Source organism: Lipophrys pholis (assembly GCF_963383615.2).
Source record: "Lipophrys pholis genome assembly, chromosome: 9".
Lineage (NCBI taxonomy): Eukaryota > Metazoa > Chordata > Actinopteri > Blenniiformes > Blenniidae > Lipophrys > Lipophrys pholis.
The window spans coordinates 5,179,488-5,204,285 of NC_137639.1; the positions used below are offsets into that span (position 1 = coordinate 5,179,488).

Below are 24,798 nucleotides of genomic sequence, written 5' to 3' on the forward strand. Positions count from 1 at the left end.
TCCATGATACACAGCTCGGTCAATCATGGTGTGGATGAAGGACCAGCAGATCAAGACCCTGTCATGGCCAGCCAAATCTCCAGACCTGAACCCCATTGAAAACCTCTGGAATGTGATCAAGAGGAAGATGGAGGGTCTCAAGCCATCAAACAAAGCTGAGCTACTTGAATTCTTGCGCCAGGAGTGGAATAAAGTCACCCAAGAACAATGTGAAAGACTGGTGGAGAGCATACCAAGACACGTGACAGCTGTGATTAAAAATGGGTTTATTCCACCAAATATTGATTTCTGAACTCTTCCCAAGTTAAAACATTAGTATTGTGTTGTTTTAAAATTAGTATGATCTTGTTTTCTTAACATTATTTGAGGTCTGAAAACATTGCATCTTCTTTGTTATTTTGACCATTTGTTATTTTCTGCAAATAAATGCTCTAAATGACATATTTTTATTTGGAATTTGGAAGAAATGTCAGTAGTTTATAGAATGAAACAAAAATGTTAATTTTACTCAAACACATAACTATAAGTAATAAAATCAGAGAAACCAATAATTTTGCAGTGGTCCCTTAATTCTTTCCAGCGCTGTATATATATCTCTTGATGAACCACCACTTTGAAAGCTTCAGACCAATCAGCAACAATTTCTGCTTCTAAGGCGACTCCAGGTCTTCATGTTCAATATCCGTCTCCTCCACTGTGTCCAGGCGCCACGGCAGAGAGCAGCTCTCAGACTCCAGCTCTTTGTGAATCACAGATGTGAATCGGGCCAGCTGCTCTGAGCTGAAGTGATTTTTCCAGTCTCCAGATTGACCTGGCACAAAAACATGTGAACGCAAGAACTCCATCAGGTCAACACACGTATAAGACAAGTCAGTGGCGGGCCGTCAGGGCCTGCAAGGCCTTCTCTGCAGGCCTATGAAAAATCTGAATCACAGACTGGTGTTGATTATATTTTTTCTCCATGAATAATTGTTAAATAATTCCAAACTGTCTGTCCGCTTCCTCTCACAGCTTCTCCCCTGACTGCTGCTTCTGGACGCGTACTTCCATATTAAAGCTTTTAACCAATCATATTTTAGCCATCACCTGTTGCCAGGGTAAAGAAATCTGCCTCTAGTCTTCAGATTCAATTCTGCAGGCGTCTGCCGGAGGCTATGGAGCGCTCTTACTCCACATGTGCAGCTGTCCCCAAGCTCCCTCCCCTTCCTTCTGCTCATCCAGTTATAAACAAACGTGGCGGACCCATAGTGGTATTACTCCCTGTCCGTATTCTAGTTTTATCATCCATATCAGTAGTTTAATAGTTGAGACTCACCCGTGATAGCATCTGATTAGTCATCAGTCCATACAGACGTCTGGTTCTCTCATTTTTCTTCACGTTTAAAGCCTATTGTTCTCAGCACACGTCTGGGTGGTTTCATTACAAAATCAAGCAACAGCGCCCTCCAGTGGCCTGGCATACTAACTACATCATTGTCAGTGTGTCCGCTGCTGTAGTGTAAACACACTCCTTTTTCTTTTATTAACGGATTAGGTGTCACGTGAAACGTTGTAGTGTAAACAGGGCCTGTAGCGAGCAGCACAAACAAAAATATAGTTGTGTTTATTTAATAGCGGATTTGTCCAACTACAGTGGCTGAAGGAGAAGATAAAGACATTTGGTTGCAGATTTATTGTCAAAACCATTTTCAAGAGAGTCTTTTCCAAGAGGTCATTGAACGCACCGCAGACCTTCAAGTGCATGGAGGTCCGGTGCAATTTACTTGCGCTCACTACAACTTCAATGGCAGGATTCAGGATTATGTTATTTGCCATTTTATTATTTTGAAGAACACGAAAAGTTGACGTTTGTCATCCTCCTCGACCCCAAGAAGTTTTGGTAATAACAGCCATTTTTTTATGCAGCTGCAGCAGAAGGGGAGACGTGAACTCAGATTTATTTCAGCATCATTAAGGTATTTATTCTGGCTATATTAGTATCTATCTGTGATGCAAATGCTTTTTATACTGCATTTCTGCATGATAACATGATTTTTGTAGCCATGAAAAAATTGTTTAGGGGTGGATTGACTCAGACCAGCAATAGTGAAGGCCTAGGTCTGAAACGCACGGCCCACCACTGTGACAAGTAGAGTCAGACATTGTTATAATGATATCAGTGTCACAGTGGAGAGGCGGTTTGCATTGTTGTCTCACAAATTGGCATCAGTTGAAATCTATTCTATCCATCTGCCCAATGTCAGATGGATCCCTCCAATCTGAATGTCAAAGGCTCAGGTACCTTTCCGAAGAAATTGTCTGTCTTTTGCCATTACATGCTTGGGCAAAAGGCTGAAGTTGGACATTTTGTTTTCCTTCATGGTCTGGAAAGAGCAATGCTCTGCGATCTTCTGAATGGTTTCATCATCCACATTACGGCCCAGGAAATCTGACATGCGCCGTAGAGCAGCAGGCAGGTCCTGGAAGAGGAATATTGGAACAAGTTTTTCATTTGGTTACATTGTTTATGTTTGTCATCAATAACAAATCCTCCGTCTAATCACCGTGTATCTATAAAACTCCCTGTGAAGTGTTATGAAGAGACTAGCGGTTTGCATTTGCTGGGGCTGAAGATTCCAGTTGAACTCCTCCAAGTTTCTCCCCCGAAAGGAAAAAACAAGGGACAATGGATGGGCCATAAAACAGCAGGGGAGCGAGCCAGACCCCGGAAGTGGCCAATGAGGATGCTTGAATCCGACCCGAACACCACAGGGGTCCTAAACCCAAGTTGGTGAGACCAACTTTCTATCAAATCTCTCTGCTTTTCAATCTGACCATCGAGGGAGAGACATCTCTTTCCCTCGTCAGGATGGTATTAGAGAGCACCAAGCAGAAACAAAGAGACAGAACCAACACCAGCCCGCTGGACGAGCAGGACCCAGTTCGGACTACATCTTCTGTTTTCTCGATTTTGGCCTTTTTGGGGGATTCTGGAGACCAGACCCAGCGTCTCCTCTTCTCCTCTCCTCCTTCAACTGCCTGGCTGTCCACGGCTGCAGCTGAAGCCAGGCCTCTGAATTCAGGACGCTGAATTCAGACCCAGTAACCACCAGTTACCAGAGCCACACAGAACCAGCACTAAAGAACTATGGTGAGAGAGCTTTTGCCTGGGCAGAGAATAGTTAGGATGATGTTCTGTTAACCTGCAATGTGTGTTTCAATGTGCTGCTCAGAAGGCCGCAGCATCTCATATGTTTGTGTACGCGCATTCACACGCACCAACCAAGTCCAGGACTCTGGTTTTCCACCTCAGAACCAGAGGTCCAAGTGAGCTCCAGGCCCACTGGGAGCTCTGTGTGGAGGAACCAGGGTTCAGAACCGAGCTGCGCAGAATTCTCTGTCTTTCTTTTGTCTTCATCCTCTCTCATTCTCTCCCCCTATTTCACTAACCGGCAGCAACGCGCCCCCCTTATCAGATCGAGATAAGGTCACAACTATGTGCTAGCTTGCAGAAGCAAGAGCAGATCTGCCTCAGTCACAGGAGTTCTAACTGCAGGAACCGACCTCCACTTAGGACTCAGGTGCTCAGAACCGGGCCAACAGAACCGCCCGTTCGTTACGCCCTCGGTAGACTAACTCGCTCCGAGACCGCCCTCGGGCATGCGCGCTCGACGGACGTCTTGTTTATCTGGCCGCTAAGCAACCGCCGCATCCCCAGAAAGAGCGAGTCAAACGCCTCTAGTGGTCGCGTGGGTCATCGCAATCCCTCTTGACATCCACCTGGTGGACACATCAATTCATTGCGCTCTCCCTCTGCGCGCCGCTGCACACCCCTAGTGGTCGTCACAGTCACCGCATTGACCCGCCGACGTCTGCCTCCACCTGGTGGACGTTCGAGGTCATTACACCCCCTCACATTGACCCGAGGACGTCTGCCTCCACCTGGTGGACGTTTTGAGGTCATTACACCCCATCGTCACTCCAGACCAGGGGTGGGCATTCCTGGTCCTCGAGGGCCGGAGTCCTGCACGGTTTCTATGTGTCCTCACCTCGAGACAGCTGACAGCAATTATTGGCTCGTTATCAAGCTTTCTGCAGAGCCTCATCATGACAACTCAGGTGTGTTTGAGCAGGGAGATGTGGAAAACATGCAGGACTGCGGCCCTCGAGGACCAGGAGTGACCAACCCCTAATCCAGACCACACACACAAAAACACACACACACACACACACACACACACACACACACACACACACACACACACACACACACACACACACACACACACACACACACACACACACTTTGTACATAGTGTTTGCTGTTTAATAGATTAGATCTCCGTGTTAGATGTCGTTTGCTTTTTGAATGTGTTGATTTATGAGATGATTTCCGAATTATTTATGAATTCGTACATTTTTATTAATAAACGCCTGTTAGCTGAATTGTATGCTTCTTGGTGATTATTGTGTATTTATTGTTGACAATTCACTGGTTTGTAACAGTCTGTGCTCGGATCTCACACCTTCTATTCTATTTAAGATTGTTATATTTTATGCAGAAATATTAACTAACTTAAATAAACTTTTTACAAACGAGACTGATATTTTGGTATTAGCTATTTCCAGTTTATCTGGTGGTGCCCCGATTTATTATTAATACGTAAATAACAAATTTATGCAAATTAATATTTTTTTTATTAATAAATAATTTATTCTTTTTTTTGTTTTTAAAGTAATTATTCAATTACTTTAGGAGTTCTTAATGAGTAAATGACCGTTTACTTCCATTAATTAAAATTTTTCATAAATTACTCCCAGTGATTTATTACTTTCAGTAATCTATTACTTAGAGTAATTTAATGCTAATAACCAACCATAAATCCCAACATAATGGTGCCCCATGTGAGGCTGTTTTAAAACCAGTATTGTCACAATATCTGCATAATTTATCCAGAATTGTCTTTTTAGTTTTCCAACCGATAACTTTGTTTCTGGCAGAACTTAGTTTTCGAAGAACACGTTACAGCACTGCTAAGCAAAGTCACTTGTGTTTGTGAAGTGGTCAGAGCCTTTTTCTTGCATTTTCATGCTTCTTTTCTTTCTGGCGTAGAGTTAAAAGACACTAACACAGCTATTGCTCATCCAAGGTGCTAAAAACACCCTATTAACTTGAGAGGTTACAGTTAGAGCAATCAGCATAGACTATAGGTGTGTAAGTCACAGGTTCAGCTGTCACCTGTGCATCAGCAGCAACCTATAGAGTTGTAAGCCACAGGTGTAACCATCACCTGTGCATTAACAACATTTTGGCACTTTTCAAAACACAGCTTTCGCGTGACTCCTACCATGAGTAGTCAGAGACACTGCGTGCTCGGAGCAGAGACTCCTCGGGAGCCACATGACCTAGCCCTGCAGACTGTGGTCGCTGGTCTCCTATGCCTCTCCACAGAGGAGAGAAGAAACCTCAACAGCTACAGCTCAGAGACCTGTGAAGCAAAGATCAGGCAGCTGTTAAGCTATGTGAGGAACCCGGTTCGTCAGGTAGAGCTCACCATTCCGGATGTGTTAGGCCTCATTGCACTGCTCTACCAGCGCAAGGCTGAGCTGAAAGCTCTTGAAACCCAGGAGCAGCTCTCCCAGCTGCAACTTTACAGTTCGCAGCTGAGGATTAACAATGCCCAGCTGAAGCTGGAGAACTCCCGCCTGAGACAGGAGGTCCAGGCCAGGGACGCTCAGGCTCCGTACACGGAACCTACTGGGTCACAAACCCAAACTTCTGAGAGAGAAGTTAAAACAGACTCATCATCTGATGGTTCATCAGAAGCTGAGTCAGGTTATGGCTCCCAGCACATTGAGCCAAACCACACTGGGGTTTAACCTGGTGCAGCTCTCAGCAGAGACGCTGCACATCTCAGCAGTCCGGAAAATGTCCAGTCAGATGGACAAATTACCCCAGATATGCACATTCTTGGAGCTGTCCAGTCAGGTGGACAGCCTCCTTCAGGTCTATACAGTCCTGAAGTGGTCCAGTCAGGTGGACCGCCCACCACAGGTGAGTACAGACTTGAAGCTGTCCCGTCATTGGGACTGACAGCATCAAGCTTCCCCGCAGCCATGGCGAGGGGGGGGCTTGACACACAGCCAGGGGGGCGTGGCATGAGACACCTGCCCAGTGTTGTGGGAATTGACTGCATCCCACTGAACCAACACCCAGTCCCTCCAGCTTTTCTTTTTTTTTTTTTTGAAAAACCCAACCTTCGACCCACCCCCCACAGACACCCACCCCCGACATAGACGCAGACGCAGACACAGACACAGACACACACTCACACACTCGGGAGGGGGGGGGGAGTGAAGACTCTCGCCCCCCAGGCCGCCGGCCGGGCCCCCACCCGGCCACCGTGGTATCCCAACCTCCACCAATCCAACAGCAAATGGAGAAGGAGCACCGCACCCCAGCCCCCCCACGAGCGCCACGCCCGAGGGAGCGCGCCCCCCGCATTCCAGCCGCACTCACCCCGGGCCGGGGTGGGACCCCAGCGGGAGGTTCTGGGGGGAGCCACGTCTCCCGCCCTTCCCCTGCCCTATATGTGTGTTGGATGTATGTAAGGGTGTGTCTTTGTGTTTTGAAGAGGTGGATGCAATGTGTGTGTCTATGGTGCGGTTTAAAATTGGGGGTAGCGGGGCCCGGGCGTTCTACCGCTGACAAGCGGCAGAACCCCGAAAGCGGCTTACCCCGTCAAGACCCTGCGTGACTAAGTGTGGTTAAAATTGTGGGTGGTGCAAAGTCGGGGGAGGACCCAGACCGCAGTTAAGTAGCCCGGACCCCCCACCTAGGCACCGCCCCACTGTTCCCTATTGTGGAGTAATATAAGGTGAATTAGGCAGGAAGGGTTCTGAGGGAGGGGGTCCCCCCGTCGCTAGGACCTTGGCCCAGCTGGACCCCCCGCGCTGCCCCACCCCACCCCCGAGCGGCCGGCCTAGGACCCGGGGAGCCACACCCCCCCCAACAAGGCGCCATAAGGGGACCCAGGCAGGGAGCCCCCACCCCACCCAACGGCCAGACAGCAGAGTCTGAGACCCGCAGGGCCCAGTGCGAGCCCAGCCAGAGGCCAGTGGCTAGGGCACCCCCCCCTCATTCGCCCGCACACACACAGCCCCACACCCCAACACACACACACACACACACACACACACACACACACACACACACACACACACACACACACACACACACACACACACACACACACACACACACACACACACACATCAGGCCCTGGAGGTCACTCTCAGTCAACCGTCCATCCAGAACCCGGAGCCCCCCCGTCCCCCGCTCCCCCCAATCCGGGAACGAGGCAGACCCGGAGCGCGGCAGCAGGGGCCAACCCGCCCCACCGGGGGAGGGGGCCAGAGGGAGGATCCACCCCCAGCGCCGCAGCGGGCACCCCCACCGGAAAGGGGGAGGCCCCGCACCCCCAGGGCCCGGACGCCCCGCTCCCAACCCCCCCCAGCTGACAGCCCAGCCAGGGCCCGACGCCCACCCCCCCCACCCCACCCCAGCGGGCGCACCCCCGGCCCAGAGCAGAGCCCCCCCCACACCCCCGCCCAGGACTCCCCAGGCCAGGCCGCAGCACCCCAGCATAGACGCTAGGACCCCCCCGATCCCACAGAGCCACCAACCACCAAAGCCACGACGCCCCAACCACTGACGGTCTCCAGAGCCCCGGGGTGGAGCCACCACCCCCCCACAGGGCTACATGGTGTATTTAATTATTGGGGACCATGTGGACTCAAATTGTGTCAAATGATTTTTCCTACAAGCAGACATTCTCTCCAATGTGATGTGGTCTAGAAGTAAGTTTTTAAATAACTTTATATTTAGATTACTTTTGGATTTCCAGTTCATGAGGATCGCCTTTTTTGCAACGCTTAGGGAAACCAGGAGCATGCAGGACTCATTTTTTTCTCTTTTAATTTCTGTGAGATCTCCTAACAAGCAAAGTGAAGGTGAGACTGGAATAGGGTGGCCCAGGCATAACGATAAATCTTCACAAATCTTTTGCCAGAACGTTTGGACTGGCGTACACAGCCAAAGTGCGTGTAAATAGGTATCGGGGAGATCACCTGTGCAGTTTGAACATATGTTAGTGGGAGTGAGCCCCATCTTGAACATCCTTTGTCCTGTGTAATGAACTCTGTGAAGGACCTTGTATTGTATGAGCTGTATATTGGGGCTTTTGCTCATTTTGAATGTATTTGTACAGATTTCTGACCAAAACGTTGGGTCTCTGTTGATGTTGAGATCTTCTTCCCATTTGAAGGTGGGAAGGGATATTGAGATATTTGAACCCGACAGGATTGAGATAATTTTAGAAAGAGGTTTAGGTCCTGAGATCTTCAGGAGATTTGTCACTGTCTGAGGTAAGTTCAGGTTAATCTGTTCTAGTTTGAACTTAGTTTGTATAATTGACTTAAGCTGAAGATATTCCAGATAGTTGTTTTGACTGATACCATATGTTTCTATTAGCTCATTAAATGGAATAAAAGAGTTATTGGAGATAAGTTGTTCTAAGTGTCTGTTGGGGGCTGAAGATTCCATGAACTCCTCCAGAGGTTTTTCCCCCGAAAGGAAAACACCAGGGACAATGGATAGGCCATAAAACAGCAGGGGAGCGAGCCAGACCCCGGAAGTGGCCAATGAGGATGCTTGAACCCGACCCGAACACACCACAGGGGTCCAAACCCAAGTTGGTGAGACTCACTTTCTATCAAATCTCTCGGCTTCTCAACTGACCATCGGCAGAGACACATGCCTCTGCTTGCCTTAGGATGGTAAAGAGAGCAAAAGAACAGAAAAGAAACACCAACGCCAGTCAGCTGGACGAGCAGGACCCAGTTTGGACTCCATCTTCTGTTTTCCTCTATTTTTCCTGTTTTTGGGGGATTCTGGAGACCAGAGCCCGCGTCTCCTCTTCTCCTCTCCTCCTCTCCTCCTTCAACTGCCTTGCTGTCTACTGCTGCAGCTGGAGCCAGGCCTCTGAATTCAGGACGCTGAAATCAGACCCGGTAACAACCAGTTACCACCGCCTCCCAGAACCAACGGCACCACGGACGGTGCTGTCCAGAACCAAACCAAGAAGGGTGAGAGCTTTTGTCTGGGCAGAGAATAGTTAGAATGATGTTCTGTTGAAAATGCAATGTGTTTCCATGTGCCACTCAGAAGGCCGCACCAACCAAGTCCAGGACTCTGGTTTTCCACCTCAGAACCAGAGGTCCGAGTGAGCTCCAGGCCCACTGGGAGCTCTGTGTGGAGGAACCAGGGTTCAGAACCGAGCCGCGCAGAATTCTCTGTCTTTCTTTTGTCTTCATCCTCTCTCATCTCTCCTCCTCTTTCACTAACCCGCAGATATGCGCCCCCCTTTCTCCATTCACTGCATGTAACACCTACATCAGGAGTATTCAAATAAAAGTCACCGAGGTCCAGTTATTAAAATTTCCTCCAAGTAAAAGGTCCGATCCGACGTCCAGCTTGTGTCTTATAGCCCTACCCTATGTCCACATGTTCATGTGGTTTAAACAATGTTTATTGTCAGTTTTCAATGCAGGAAAAGTTTAACCGAGTGTATAGCTAACTCTTTTAACATAAATAAAAGTAGTCCCAGGCAAATAAATTTAAGTCCTTTATTTCAGATTAAAGAAAATGGGAACCTCAGAATAAAATAAATAAAAAAGTGCAAACAGAGCCAAATAACCCCTCTTTCTCTTAAATTAAAGAGGTCCTAGCCTAAAAAAATGAAGGCCTACTTTTCAAGTTAAAACAATTAACATCTTCAGATAACAATAAATAAAAAGAGGCTCTTTAAGGAAAAAAATGAAAACACACCATTGAACACCACCTTTTCTCTTTCAATTATTCTGTTTATCTTAATGAGAGAAATGGGAATGTGACTGCCCTGCCAGGAATTTAAATCTTGGTTGGAATGGAGTCAGTGCCATTCTCATGCAGATATGTAGGTGTTCATTGGTGAGCCTAGAACGGTGCTTGTTTTTGATAATGTTCATCGTGGAAAAAGCTGACTCACAGCTGTATGTCGATCCAAACATAGTCAAAGTGTGCAGTGCTACTTTGGTCAGACCAGGGAACACACTCTCAGACACATTCTGGAGCCAAAAAGTAGCAGGGTCAGTTGCCTCAAAAGTCTCTCTTAATGCAGCATTTGCTTGCAGATCAATGAGCTCAAGCTGTAGAGATCCTGCATGTGCCCATTTGAACATCTGTGTCACCTCCTTTGAAAATCCTCTGACTTCTCTGATGAGGAAAGGATTCTGGATTAGCAGGAGGAGCTGCTGACCAAGGTTGAAGTTGTTGAACCTTTTACTGAAGTTTCCAATCAGCTTGTTTATGAAGTCAACATAGAGAGAAACATCTCTCTCACCCTGAATCTGTTCGTGCAGTTTTGGGAAGTGTTCAAGCTCTCCTTCAAGATCTTCTTTGAAAATGTCCAGCTTCCTCTGGAAAGAGCGAACAGCTGTCATCAAATCAGCAACTGAATTGTTCTGGCCCTGCAGCTTTAAATTGAGCTCATTAAGATGTGATGTAATGTCAACCAAAAAGGAAACCATATCCATCTTGTGCTCATCTTGCAGAAAAAGTGAAAACTCTGCTGCTCTCTGACTCTTGACCTGCTTTAAGAAAGCTGCTATTTCTTTTCGAACAGACCAGAAACGTCCCAGTGCATTGCCTTTACTCAGCCACCTCACATTGTTGTGCAGTAGCAGGTCATTGGCATTTGCCTCAACATCTTGCAGGAATTCTCTCAGGAGGCGATGCTGAAGGGACGAGGATGCTCTGAGGAAGTTGATGAGTTTCATCACTGTGTTCATTACTTCAGCAAAATGTTCTGATAGAGCTGCACACAGAACAGTCTGATGGATGAGACAGTGATAAGCAATAGGATCTGGGTTGTCCTCTTTCATCCGGGGCACAGCCCCCCTCTCTTTTCCCACCATGGTGACAGAGACAACCTGCTTCAGATCTATGCCCCTCTTTCTCAGCATCTCTTTTATTGCTGCATATATGTCCTCTCCTCTTGTGTGTGTTTCAAGTGGTGTTACACCCAGCAGGTCCTCACAGAGCTCCTTCTTATCTTTGTGAAAAAATCTCACATACACCAAAAGCTGGGCATTATCAGTAACATCTGTAGACTCATCAATTGCCAAAGATATGCATGGTGCACTCTGAATAGCTGCATCAAGCTGTGCCAGCACATCATCTGCTAATATTTCTGACTTTCTGGTTGCTGTTGAGGCTGACATCGGGATTTGTTAGATTTTTTCAAACATCTCGTCTTTTTGTTTTCCCTCAAATAATGTCTCAGCAACAGCTTTTAAGCACTCCTTCACAACTGTCCCATCACTAAAGGTTTTTTAATGTTGCCCCAAAATCCACGATACCTTTAGAGAACATTCGTTTGCACGTTGCTGGGCTGTAAATGTATGCGTGATGAGTCGGGTAGACCTGTCGTACTGGACTTGCAGTTCAGATATTTTGCGTGCCCTCAGCTCGGACTTCAGGGGGTAATTTTGCTCAAAAGCGCTGTGCTTCATTTCGTAGTGGCGCTTCACATTGCCACTTTTAATTAATGCCACAGTTTCGGAGCATATGAGGCAGACTGGTTTTGAACTGCTTGCCGGAAGAATGAACATAAACTTCTCCGTCCATTCGTCTTTAAAGCTCCGGTTTTCCACGTCTACCTTCCTTCTTTTGGAGCAAGCCATGTTGTCTTTGACTGTCTCTTCCTCTCTGCTCTGGTGCGCTGGCCGCGCAGGGTAAACGAACGATTTGATTGGCTCAACTGAGTGAAGCTATTGTCGTATTAACTGGAGTAGCAGCGCCCGCAGTATATAGCAGCGACCGTCGGAAAAAAAATACTTCATGAAAATGATCTATTATCGTGATTTTATGGTCTTTATCGAGATTGGTCACGGGTCCGAACAGAACCATCACTCGGTCCGGATCCGGACCGCGGTCCGCCATTTGGTGATGCCTTTTTTTTTTTCATAAATTTTTTCATAAATTACTTCCAGTGATTTATTACTTTCAGTAATCTATTACTGACAGTAATTTAATGCTAATTACAAACCATAAACCCCAACATGTCTTATTCCTTTATTTTGCCATCTTGGGAAGTTTATTGGTTTCTTTCTTTGCAGGATGTCGGGATTGTTCCAGATGGGTGTGAGTTTGCAGGGAATGAGTGAAGATCCATTCATTTTAAGAAATTCCCACCAAGCTGTCAGCGATGTGTTTATATTGATGCTTTTAAAGCAGCTGTGCTTTTTGATGACAGGACTGAAGAAGGGAAGATCTCTGACTTGGAGATCTTCACAGAATGTTTTTTCAACGTCTAGCCAGCCTTCATCTAAGGGTTTCTGATTGATCCATTTTACAACATAAAGTAGTTTATTGGCCAGATATTAATTATAAAAATTTGGGAGTTCTAAGCCACCTTGGTCCTTGGTGTTCTGTAGTGTTTTTAAACTTATATGTGATGGTTTATTTTTCCACAAGAATTTTGAGACATGAGAATCAAGAGTGTTAAACCAGGTTTTTGGTGGTTTTGCTGGGATCATTGAGAAGATGTAGTTAATTTTAGGCAAGACCATCATTTTGATTGTTGCTACTCTCCCCATAAGTGAAATTGGGAGTGTCCTCCATCGAGTGAGGTCCTCCTCTATTGCTTTAATAAGGGGGGTGTAGTTTAAGTGTACCAAGTCTGAGAGTTTGGCTGAGACGTTAATGCCGAGGTATTTGATGTTCCCTGGTTTTAGTGGGGTGTTAGGTGTGTGCTGAAATGTAGAGTTGATAGGCAAGACGACTGATTTGTTCCAATTTATAGAATATTCTGAGATTGAGGAGAACCTGTCTATTAACCCTATTGTTTTTGGAAGACAGGTCTGTGCGTTTTGCAAGAAAATTAGCACATCATCTGCATAGAGACATATTTTATGTGTTACATTTGCCTCACCCAGTGCCTGTGTTAAAACCAATGACCAAATGTCCTCAAGGTTCAATCTTGAGAGAGGCACCAGACAGAGGTGTCCACTCTCACCATCTCTCTTTGCAATCTTTATCGAACCGCTAGCAGCAGCCATCAGACAGAACAACAACATAAAAGGAATACGAACAGTATACAGTATTTTTATCCAGGAGAGGTAATTTTCTCTAAATCCAAATTTCCGTAGTGTAGCAAGTAGAAATTTCCAATTTACTGTCACGTTTCTCAGTGTATACTGCTGTGTGTGTTTTTGTGTGCGTGTGTGGGCGTGTGTGCATAGGTGGAGCGGACGGCGTAGGAGGCTCACCTGAAAGGGATGATTGAGGCCACTATATAGGAACCGGGTTTCCAGGCTCTCATCGCCAGATCGTCTCGTTTACCCCCGCGGTACTTTGACTCGGCCCCTCGAGCCTTTTTGTAAACCCAATTGTTTATCGTGTACTACGGTACTTGGATTAATCTGTGTAACTACCCTCCTGTTCAGTCCCGGTGTGCGCCGCGCTGTCCAGCTCGGGAGATCGCTGTCCGGTGACGTCAACCTCCGCCTTCACGCCACTCTCCGAGGATTGTCCGCCCGCTGGAGAGATCGCCTAAATAAACTCTTTTCTAAAACTCAACTTCCTCGTCCTGTCGGCGCCTGAATCCTCCTTACACCTTACATGACATTTACCCTATCAAAGGCTTTTTCTGCATCTAAGGAGGTGATAATGGCTTTTTGTTTATTGTGGTGGCAGTGGTCTATAAGATTGATTAATCTACGTGTATTGTTAGTGGAGTGTCGTCCTTTAATAAACCCAGTTTGAACTGGGTGTATGATGTGGGGTGTGATTTTTTTCCAGTCTGCTTGCTAATGTTTTAAATTTATTTTAAGGTCTACATTGATTAGTGATATCAGCCGATAGCTAGATGGTAGTGTGGGATCTTTATCCGGTTTTAGAAGAAGACTGATATTTGCACAGTTCATATGTTGGGGGAGAGTTGAAGATTCTTTAATTTCCTCAATTATTCTGAATAAAATAGATGAGAGTAAAGACCATAATTCTTTGTAAAATTCAGTGGGGTATCCATCAGGTCCTGGAGCTTTACCATCAGGCATGTGCTGGAGAGCTTCCTGCAGTTCTTCAACTGAGATGGAAGCTTCTAGACCTTGGATCTGCTCTTTTAATTTTGGCAGGTCAACTGTGCTCAGAAAGTTCTCTATTTCAGATTGTGAAGGGTCAATTTGTGAAGCGTAAAGTTTTTTGTAAAATTCTTGTGGGTTAAAGGTGATTTTACCATTTTGAGTTTGGACTGAGTGTCAGGATTCGGTGGTTCCGGTCCTGGCAGTTTTATGTTTTATGTTCTGTTTGTTTTGGTGAGTGTTGTCTTTCTGTTCTGTGTGTGGTGTTTCTTCCTCCCCCTCGCATTTTGACAGCAGAGCAGGCGCAGCCGTGGGGGAGGATAACTCGTTTCACCTGTGGCTCATCCGCGGCTTCACCCTTAAAAGCCTGGAGCTGCCAGAGGGTCGTTGCCAGTCTGTACTACTGCTTGCGGTAATTGTTTGGCCTAGCTCTCTTCAGAGTCAATTTTCTAGTGCTGATCTTGGAGCTCGCGATTTGAAACATTGAGCCAAGACTGGGTTTTGTATCCTTGGATTTTGGTTAATCCCCCCTGCTTTCGCAGCATTTTCTGTTCCCCCCTGCGGACTCCCGGTGCTCGCCATCTTCTCCCATCCTGCGCCGTGGAGAGGCTTCTCAGCAGTGGTTGCCTGGGAGCCGAAGGATCCGCCTTCTCAATAAACATTTGATTTTTTCCCCTTTCAAACCTGTCCCGTGTGTTCTGCATCTTGGGCCTGCCCTTCCGGAACCATGACACTGAAGGGATTGTACATTTTTCTTTATTTCGTTTTAACTGATTGGCTAAAAGTTTGCTGGATTTATTACCATGTTCAAAGTTCTCCCAGCGTAGTCTCTGCAGTTGAAATTGTGTTTTATGTTCAATTATTTTGTTCAACTCTATTTTCAATTTTCTTAGTTCCATTAATAGGCTGTCGTCTTTGCAGGCAGCATGAGCTGTCTCCATGGTTTTGATTTTATCTTCCAGTTCTTTCTCCTTTATTTTTTCCCTTTTGGCCTTGTATGAGGAATAAGAAATGATTTTACCTCTCATGACAACTTTAGTCGTCTCCCAGAGGACACAGGGAGAGACACCAGGCAGGTCATTTGTTTCTAAAAAAATTGACCATTGTTTTTTAAAGAATGTGCGGAAGTCTGGATCCTTAAGCAGTGACGTGTTAAATCTCCACTGTCTAATAGGAGGGGTGATTGTTCTATTAGTAACTGTCATAGTGACAGGTGCATGGTCATTGATAGTAATGGGGTGAATCTGTGTGTCCAAGATGTCTTTCATCACTGATTTACTCACCAGAAAGTAATCTAAGCGCGAATAGGATTGGTGCACTGCTGAGTAGAAGGTGTACTCTTTAAGAGTGGGATGAGAGGTGCGCCAGGCGTCGCAAAGACCATAGTCACTCATGTACTGCTGGACTATGTCTGTAGATTCCCAGTGTCGGGTGTTTGCTGCTTTACTAACTCTGTCTACTTGTGGACTGAGGGCGATGTTGAGGTCTCCTCCCACTATCAGTGTTTTGTCAGTGTGTTGAGAGGGTGGTGAAGAAATGATGATAGAAAGAGGGGTCATCAATCGTAGGTCCTAAAAAGCTCAGGGATAACTTTTCAGACAGTCTGATTAGGTTAGATAATATTACCTTAACCTCTAACAGTGATATTAGGAACCTGGGTGTTATTTTTGATCAGGATCTGTACTTTATTTCCCATGTTAAACATGTCTCCAGGACAGCCTTCTTCCATCTAAGGAATATTGCAAAAATTAGAAACTTCTTGTCCTTCAAAGATGCAGAAAAAAATATTTATGCCTTTGTGACTTCAAGATTAGATTATTGTAACTCCCTAATGTCAGGATGTCCAAACTCCTCTGTTAGGACCTTACAGCTAGTGCAGAACGCTGCTGCACGTTTACTAACCAGAACTGGAAGAAGAGAGTACATCTCCCCAGTCTTAGCATCCTTACACTGGCTTCCAATTAAATCTAGAATAGAATTCAAGATCCTTCTGATCACATATAAAACTCTTCATCAGAATGCTCCGTCCTATATCGAGAAACTTCTAGAAGTTTATCACCCTCCACGAGCCCTTCGCTCTAAAGATGCAGGACTGTTGGTAATCCCATAAAGTCCATAAAAGTAAAACAGGAGGCAGGAGTTTCAGCCATATGGCTCCTTTACTCTGGAATCAACTACCAGCCTCGGTCCGAAAGGCCGACACCATTAGTTTATTTAAGAGTAGACTAAAAACCTTTCTCTTTGATAAAGCTTATCCTTAGGAATAAAATAGGAATAAAATAGGAGCACAAAGTTGAGCTGCTATAGGCCTAGACTGCTGAGGGGATTTTCTCTCTCCCGTTAAAGGGAGTAACTCTACATTTGGAGGTTCTGTTTCTTGTCTTTCTTTCTTTCTCTCTGTGTAACAACATTACTGGAGCCACCAGATACTGCCGCCGTCTTTTTTCTCCCTGACAGGAGGAGAGCAGGATCCAGGGGATCAGACCCAAGACTCACAGAGTGAAGTTACGACGGTCCTACTACCCGACCCCACCACAGCACCGGGACCCCACCGCAACGGCACGGCCCTTAAACTCCAGACTGAGATTGGTTCATCATCAGACCAACGCTCATCAGAGACTTTTCTTAGTATTTGTACTTATCTGGCCTGTCTGCCACTCTCTCTCTCCCTCTTCTTTTCCTCTCTCTCCCTGTCCTATCCCATGTACTTCTCCCCCCAACCGGTCAAGGCGGATGGCCGTCCTTCCAGAGTCTAGGGTCCGCCCCACGGTTTCTTCCTGAAGAGGGAGTTCTTATGAACTTCTCTCCATGCGAGGGAGTATTTCCTGGCCACTGTTGCTTGTTACACCTGCTTGCTTTGGAAGGGTTTAGTTGGGTGCTGTTGTACTCTATCATTGTAAGAGCGCTTTGAGATGTTTGTTGATGTGATTTAGCACTTTACAAATAAAATTGAATTGAATTGAATCAACATTTGGGCGATAGATGTTTGCGATACACATCTCTATGTTCTGAAGAGAGATGTGAATAATTATAAATCTTCCCTCTGGATCTGTGATTGTGTCTTTACAAGATAATTGTATTTTATTGTTGATTAATATAGCTATGCCTCTCTGCTTGGAGTTAAAACAAGCTGAGTATGTGTGAGGGAATTGTGGTGATATCAATTTGTGATGTCCTGTTGTAGGTGTGTGTGTCTCTTCTAACAAGACAATGTCTGCCTGTAGTTTGTTTAAGTATTCGAAAACTTTTTGTTTTTTTATGTGCGTGCCCATTCCTCGTACATTCCAGGTGACAAACCTGAGCGTGTTCCTAGCTACACTCATCTTCTAGGTGGGTTCTCTAATGCTGTATGTGTGGGTGTGTGTGCGTGCGTGCGTGCGTGCGTGTACGGGTGTGTTTGTATGTGTGTGTCTGCATATGTGTGTGTGTGCATGCGGGAGTGTGTGCGTGTATATGTGTCCGCATGTGTGTGCGACTATGTGCATAAGTTTGTGTGCGTGTGTGCATGCGTGCATCTTTGTATGTGTCTGTCCGCATATGTGTGTGCGTGTGTGAGTGTGTGTGGATGCATATATCTGTGCGTGTGTACTTAGGATACCTAAGTCTGACTGGCTATTCAAACATAGGAGTGTGTGTCTGCCAATATGAGTGTGTGATATTGTGACAGTTGGATTGTGATGTGGAGGTTTTAATGTGGTGAAAACAGTGGAAATGTATTGTTATCAAAACAAGGGAGGGGGTGTGGAAATAGAAAAGAAAAGTGAGAAACCAAAAACAGAAAAAGAACCAATTCAAACCCATTCAGCGGTGACGTAACGAGTGCTTTTTTTTTTTTTTTTGTGTAAATTTATCTATTTATTTGTTTTTTTTATAATATCCCAGTGCTTTTTTTTTTAATTTAATTTTTTTATTTTTTTATATCCCAGTGCTGACAGTGCAAGTCCATAATAATTATTACTACAGCAATATAGCAAACATTGTGTACATTAATGATGTAATATTTATTAGCTTTGCTTTAATATACGTTGTTCATGATGTTCACTGATGTTCACTGATGTTACTGTTAAATACTTACCTGGACCTGAGTAAACCTGTGATGTGTGTGTGTTAGAGTGGTTATACTCAGCTTGTGAGGACAATCAGTAGAGCCAGGGAGTGACGACGGGGTCTTGGAACAGCTGGCCGTTGACATAGAGCCTGTCCACAGTGATAACGGCTCGGGATCCCTCAGCGATTAACTTCCTTCTTACCGGAAAAAGCAGGCGGGGTGGTCCAGGATCTCCTTCGGGAACTGGTCGTTGACGCTGAAGTCCGTCCCTTGTAGTTCCCTGCCGCGACTCTTCACCAGCTCTTTCTGTTTGAAATGGTCAAACTTGGCGACGATGGGCCGCGGGCGCTGGTTGTCCTGTCGTCTTGCTCCCAGGCGGTGGACGCGGGCGAAGGTGATCTTGCTCACGGTGTCGGCTGGCAGCTTCAGGCTCACCTGCATGAAGTCCCGCAGCGACGTCTCGGCATCCTCTTCCGCCCGCTCAGGCAGTCCCGCGAAGACGAGGTTGTCCCGCATGCTCCGACTCTGGAGATCGAGGATGGACTCCTTCATCTTTTTGTTGTCCTGCGTCAACCCGGTCAGTCCTTTATTGAGTGACTTCACCTTGTCCCGAAGTCCCTGGTTCTCAGCGGTCAGTTCCACCACCTGCCGCTGGCTGAATTCCAGCGAGTCCCGGAGAGCCTGAAACTCGAGGTGGAGCACCTCGACCAGAGCGAGCCGGGCATCGAAGCTGGACAGCTTGGTGTTGATGTTGTCCAGGATGTCCTCGAACTGTTTGGAAGGCGAGGAACTCATGGGTGGAGAATTTTCAGGACAGCTCCATTTAGATGAAGCAGCTTGAGGCGTCTTCGGCATTACGAGACGGTCGTAGCACTCGTCCAAGTAGGCTTGAAGATCTTCGATGGTTTCTTCTTCCAACGTTGTGGGTGATCTTAATTTCCCTTTTGTTATTTTGTTTTGTTTTTTCCTTCCGTCTGACGGAAAAGTTTGTACTATAAGCAGGGTGCCGCCATGTTGGATTGCACTCGATGACGTCACACTCGAATTACTCACTGCGCAAGTCCTTATCAACTTGTGTGCTTCCAACAGCAGAGTCGCTGCCATCCAGTCCAGAGGTTCCCTAACAGTATTTGTGTCTCTTCCAAAGTCCGACCCGCACCAATTCAGTTCCAAGCTCCCCGACAGCCAGTAACCGCTGCAGGTGACGAGCCAAGACCCGTTTCAAGCACACCACTCTTTACTCGTTTTACTGAAGGACGTGAGTTCTTCTTTGTACAGGTGTACTTCTTTGTACGCCCACCACACCGTGGGGGGTGCACACATGAATGGAACCACCATTCCACACCTTCCATGGACCGTTTACTTCCATTAATAATTTAGATTTTTCATAAATTACTCCCAGTGATTTATTACTTTCAGGAATCTATTACTTAGAGTAATTTAATGCTAATAACCAACCATAAATCCCAACATAATGGTGCCGCCCGTGTGAGGCTGTTTTAAAACCAGTATTGTCACAATATCTGCATAATTTATCCAGAATTGTCTTTTTAGTTTTTACTTAGAGTAATTTAATGCTAATAACCAACCATAAATCCCAACACATGTTCAAGATTTCCTGACAGTTGAATATATTTAGAAAATCCTTGACAAATAATGTTGGTTTGACACATTGAACTACTCCGAGTCTCTCTCATGTAAAACTAGTGTTTCTGTGGGAACATTTACAATCAGAAAGACCAAAGCCATCCTGTTACTGTTGCTTATTTCATCACTTCCAGGAGTTTCTTTACCTGAACCATTTCTTCATAAGTGATGTGCATTATTCTGTCTCCCAGCTCTGTGTGCATCCAGCTCTTCACATGATTCGTCCACTTTCCAAACAGTACTACAGAAAAGAATGATAGAAGAGGACAATGAACATCTGCCACTCCAGAACGTTCTTGGAAAGTTTGCTTAACAATGTTATTTTAACTGTTCTGACCTTTGCCCTCCAGGAATTTGCCCATGAATTCATCAAACGTTCCCGGTTCCTCAAGAAATTTGGCCAATTGGTGGAAGTAGTACGAAGACACCAAAACGTCCCGAGGGTCCCTCATGACATAGATTGCCTTCGCACACAAGCACAGGAGACAAGATGCAGAAAATAATGGGTGCAATGTGTCTTGAATGAACAAATATAAAGACAAATGTGACACAAAGTCTTTCACCTTGGCCTTTGAGGTGTAGAAAGAAGGAGGCATGAGATTGAAGGGAAAATGAGTGGCGAAGGCTCGTGGAGACGTCAACTGATCCACAATTTCTTCCAGTCTATTGACATGCAACCAAGGGACCCGATCCCAGTTGGGGATGGTATGGATCGGAGTCGGATCCCCCCCATTCAGCAGCAGTGGGAGGATCTCCTGCATCCAGACTGTACCTGCAAGAATGAAGAGCGCAGCTCATGTTTCAACCAGGAATTAATGGGACTACAGAGGGTTCGACCTAATACAATCACACTAGGAGCAGTATTACTATTGCAACAACATATCATCTGTAGCGTAAATCGTCTCACCACGGCCTAATCACAACTCACGTTACATATCAGTGGATAAATAATCCAACGCTTGGTGAATTCTGCTGCACAATGATAGTAAGAGCTGACCTGGAATGATCAAAATACGACGTTGCTGTGAAAGCTTGGCTGCCACAAGCAAGAGGTGTCAGAAAAGTCACCACAGGGATAACTAGCTTGTGGCAGCCAAACGTTCACATTTGTGCATACACACTGAGATTGGTGTGCAAATACTGACATTTGTGCATGCATACAGATTTGTCTGTGCAAAACAAAGGCCCCATTTCACGTGACAAGACCTTATCCGTTAAAAAAAGGAATGAGTTTACACTGCAGCAGCGGACACACTGACAACGATGTAGTTAGTATGCCGGGCCACTGCAGGGCGCTTTCTTTTTTTTGTGAAGAAACTACACAGACGTGTGTGCAGAGAACAATGCACTATAAATGTGAGGAAAATGGACAGCACCAGACATCCGCATGGACTGATGATGGATCGGATGCTATCAGGGATGAGTCTCAACTATAAAACTAGTGATATGGACGATAAAACTAGAATACGAACCGCGAGTCATACCACTATGGGTCCGCTTGTTTGTTTACAAGTGGATGAGCAGAAGGAAGGGGAGGGAGGGGGAGAGATATGTGCCTGTGCAGTAACAGGCTCGCAGCCTCCGGAAGTCTCTGCAGGAGGGAAAAGAGACGGTGAAAGAATCTTTCCACTTTGGGAGCCGGGATAAAAAAACTTTACGGGTACAATGGATCCTCACATTGGTATCGTGTAAAAGGACCCCCCCAAAAGTGAAGAAAGATTTGCGGATAACCTCGTATTCATTGTCGTGTAAACGGGGACAATTTCTGTTCATATATAATTTGAATTGAGAGCGTGCACCAGGATTGTGTGTGCTTACTTAGGCTTCAGTATGCCTACTTCAATTTTTAACAATGTGTGCAGGTTTTGTATGATTTGTGTGTGCTGGATTGGAGCAGGCGAGGTAAATCTATACATTTTTATACAGCCATATATTGTGGTTAGTTATTCGCAGACCTTAATTTGGGACCGATCTTGCCGGAACAGGATCCGGCGCCTCCCAGATTTTGACCGTCACTTATTTGATTGGATCCAACACCTCATTACAATCAATCAATAAATAAAAAATCCAACCCCTTTTTCACTTTCATGTGTTTAATCATTTTTTTTTAATATTAGAAATGGACAGCTGAGTCTTTTATTGAGTTGAAATCACTAGAAATTTCATTGTACACACAAAACTAAATGTAAAAACTGAACGCGGGTGAGGAGGAGAGGGAATTTCCAGCGCTCCCACGCTACGTCACTCTGAACGGTGGTAGATGATGGCCAAAAAGAAAGAGACAGTTGGATTTGAAGAGCTTTTTTAAGCCAGTAAGCGATGAGAATCCTGATGTCAAAAAGTCAAAGGTTGTTTTGGAAAACGCAGAGGAGGAGAGCTGCTGCACGGCAGCAGGTAGCACCTGCAGCAGCGAGGCTAAAGCAGGAGCAGAACTATCCGGTGGAAATGAGGACGACTCGGGGACAGAGGACAAAGAAAGAGACAATGGTGGAAGTGTTGGGATGGACATGGAGACTGAACACTTTTGGACAGAGGCTCAGTTCCAAGCCAAAAAAAGCTCCCAACTAAGGCTGTTAAAAGACAAGGGAGGACTCGGCTGTGAAATCTGCAAAAAAAAGTAGGGTCACTTGGTCCAGAAAAAAATGCAGGCATAAAATTGGCAAAAGAATGGGTCTCTTGCTCTCTAACATCTTCTGCAAGTGACATTAAAAAACAACAAAGAGCCTTAAGAAAAAAAAATGAGCACGAGAGGACAAAAGCACACATTGCAGCTGCACAAATTTCAGCAAAGGCAAAGGATTCAACCCTATTCCGTACGTGAGGACTTGGATTGCAAAAGGACACAAAACTGACCCTCAGAGCAAAGAAAGAAGGAGGGAAATGGATACAAAGTCCTCCAGGGCTGTTTTGAACGATTAAAAAGGTAAGCACACTTTTTCTTTTCATTTTCTGCTGAGCTGCTGCTGATTCATGAGAGGATTTGTGGCCTTATGGGTGTAAAAGGTGGTAAATATTTATCATTTGTCGATTTTTCTGTTCTGAAAGTATATTGAAATTTGATGAGTTGATAAATTAGCAGTGATTTGACAGCTGTCACAGTGAGCGAGAGCGAGAGCGACGCTCCATACTGGCTGATTGTCCGTGGTTCTTTAACGGTGATTCATCGTTCTTTTATTAAACATTTAGGTTCACGTGATATTATTGGCCCGTTTATTCAGCAAAGGGTGCTTTAAAAATAGAAGTATTTCATGACATTTTTGTCTCTGTGTTGCCGCCGGAACAACACGCAGCCTGTGTTCCAAGACCTAATGATTTACAAATTAAACACTGGTTAAACGTTCATCTGTTCCACCAGCCTTCAGAAGTCACTTAATGAGTCAAAAGAGTCCACCTTTGTTCAATCTAACAGACTGGGAGGCTGCTCAGAGCTGATGGGAACATGAATGGAGACATTTACAGGTCAATCTGAAGAAAACCTGTTAGAGTCTGATAAAGACATCATCCAGCAGGTTAACGAACCAAAACCTACAGCCAGAGCTACAGTGGAAAGTTTAGATCAAACAATATCTATGTGTTAGAATTGACAAGTCGAAGTGCAGACCTTCATCCAAATGGCTTCACTTGCAAGACACTCTCCGTCCAAACTGACTGAGCACGAGCTCTTTTGCAAAGACGAATGGGTAAAAATTAGGGTTCGGGTTCTAAATGTGCAAAGCTTGTCGAGACAAACCCCAAAAGATTTGCAGCTGCAGTTATAATGGGCTCTACAAAGTATTAACTCAGGGGGATGAAGACTTTTCAATACTTATCAGCATTTGTAATGAACAGTTTGAACACTTATCATTTTCTTTCCACTTCACAGTTCTGTGGCATGCTGTGTTGGTCCAAACACTATAAAACCCATCTAAGAACTGTGAAGCCAAAGTTTTAAATAAAAGCGAATAATCCTTAGAGATTAACCGGCTTCAGAAATGACACAACAGATGCAATAATAACTAGAAGGGGCACTCGGTAGAGTGCATCATTTTGCCAACGCTACATTTGTCACCTTGGGAACCAATGGGTTAGAAGGTCATTTGATCCACCACACCACCCCTTCCATCATTTGTCATGGTCGTTTGAATTGCTTCCTGTTGCAATGTTAGGGTTAAATGATGATGTTCTCTTGGTTCCTGTTATTTTGTGTTACTTGAATGCTTGTTACAGCAAGTTGGCATGTGATTGGCTGAGAGTGGAGGAGGGGAGCGGGGTGTGTGTGTGTGTGTGTGTGTGTGTGTGTGTGTGTGTGTGTGTGTGTGTGTGTGTGTGTGTGTGGCAGGCTGGAACAGAATGAAGTGTGTCCACAACAGAGTAAACATCTTACCTCTCCAGGATCTGTTCGATCCCAAAATCTAATCGATTGGTCCTTGAATGATGATAAATCATCCTTGAAGAGTTCATGCAATCAAGGTGGGTAGTTTTTGCAAAAAGCTGGTAAAATACATATTGACATAGATACGTACATAAAAACCAAGAAATAAATACACACAGACAAAAACATAACGGTAATAACTACCTGACTTGGGATAAGTCGCAACAAACACATCAGTGTCTTCAACAGAGAAGTTCTGGGAAAACTCAAAGCTCTTCTTGCTGCTTGTCTCCGAGGATATTGGCAGGCCGTGGTAGTAGATGTACTCAGTGGAGCATTTGGAGTTGGAAGGTTTTGCCTGGTCATCAGCCATACTGCTCTCCATTACAGGTATTTCTTGTTACAAACAGTCCACCTCTCATTGAGCTTTTATTCATTGTTGAAGCTGAGGGGCGGGGATTTCTTTCTCCATGTTTGCAGGTCATTGTGGGGTTGGATCTAATACTCAAAGTGGGTGTGCTTTTATTTTTTATGTCTTTTATCATTCTTGGGGAGTAACTGATTAAAAGACACAAAAAATAAATAAATG

At 45.3% G+C, this 24,798-nt stretch overlaps 1 protein-coding gene across 1 annotated transcript; it reads right to left on the reverse strand.

The window, feature by feature from the left end:
• Positions 1–250: 250 nt before the first annotated feature.
• Positions 251–24,607, reverse strand: LOC308114064 (3-beta-hydroxysteroid sulfotransferase-like). Its single transcript, XM_080470703.1, has 6 exons — positions 24,414–24,607; positions 20,422–20,630; positions 20,196–20,322; positions 20,005–20,099; positions 2,282–2,459; positions 251–811 (listed from the first exon to the last, which is right to left on the reverse strand). Exons 1-6 carry the CDS (start codon positions 24,592–24,594, stop codon positions 651–653), a joined length of 951 nt encoding a protein of 316 aa, XP_080326829.1. The 5' UTR covers positions 24,595–24,607; the 3' UTR covers positions 251–650.
• Positions 24,608–24,798: the final 191 nt, after the last annotated feature.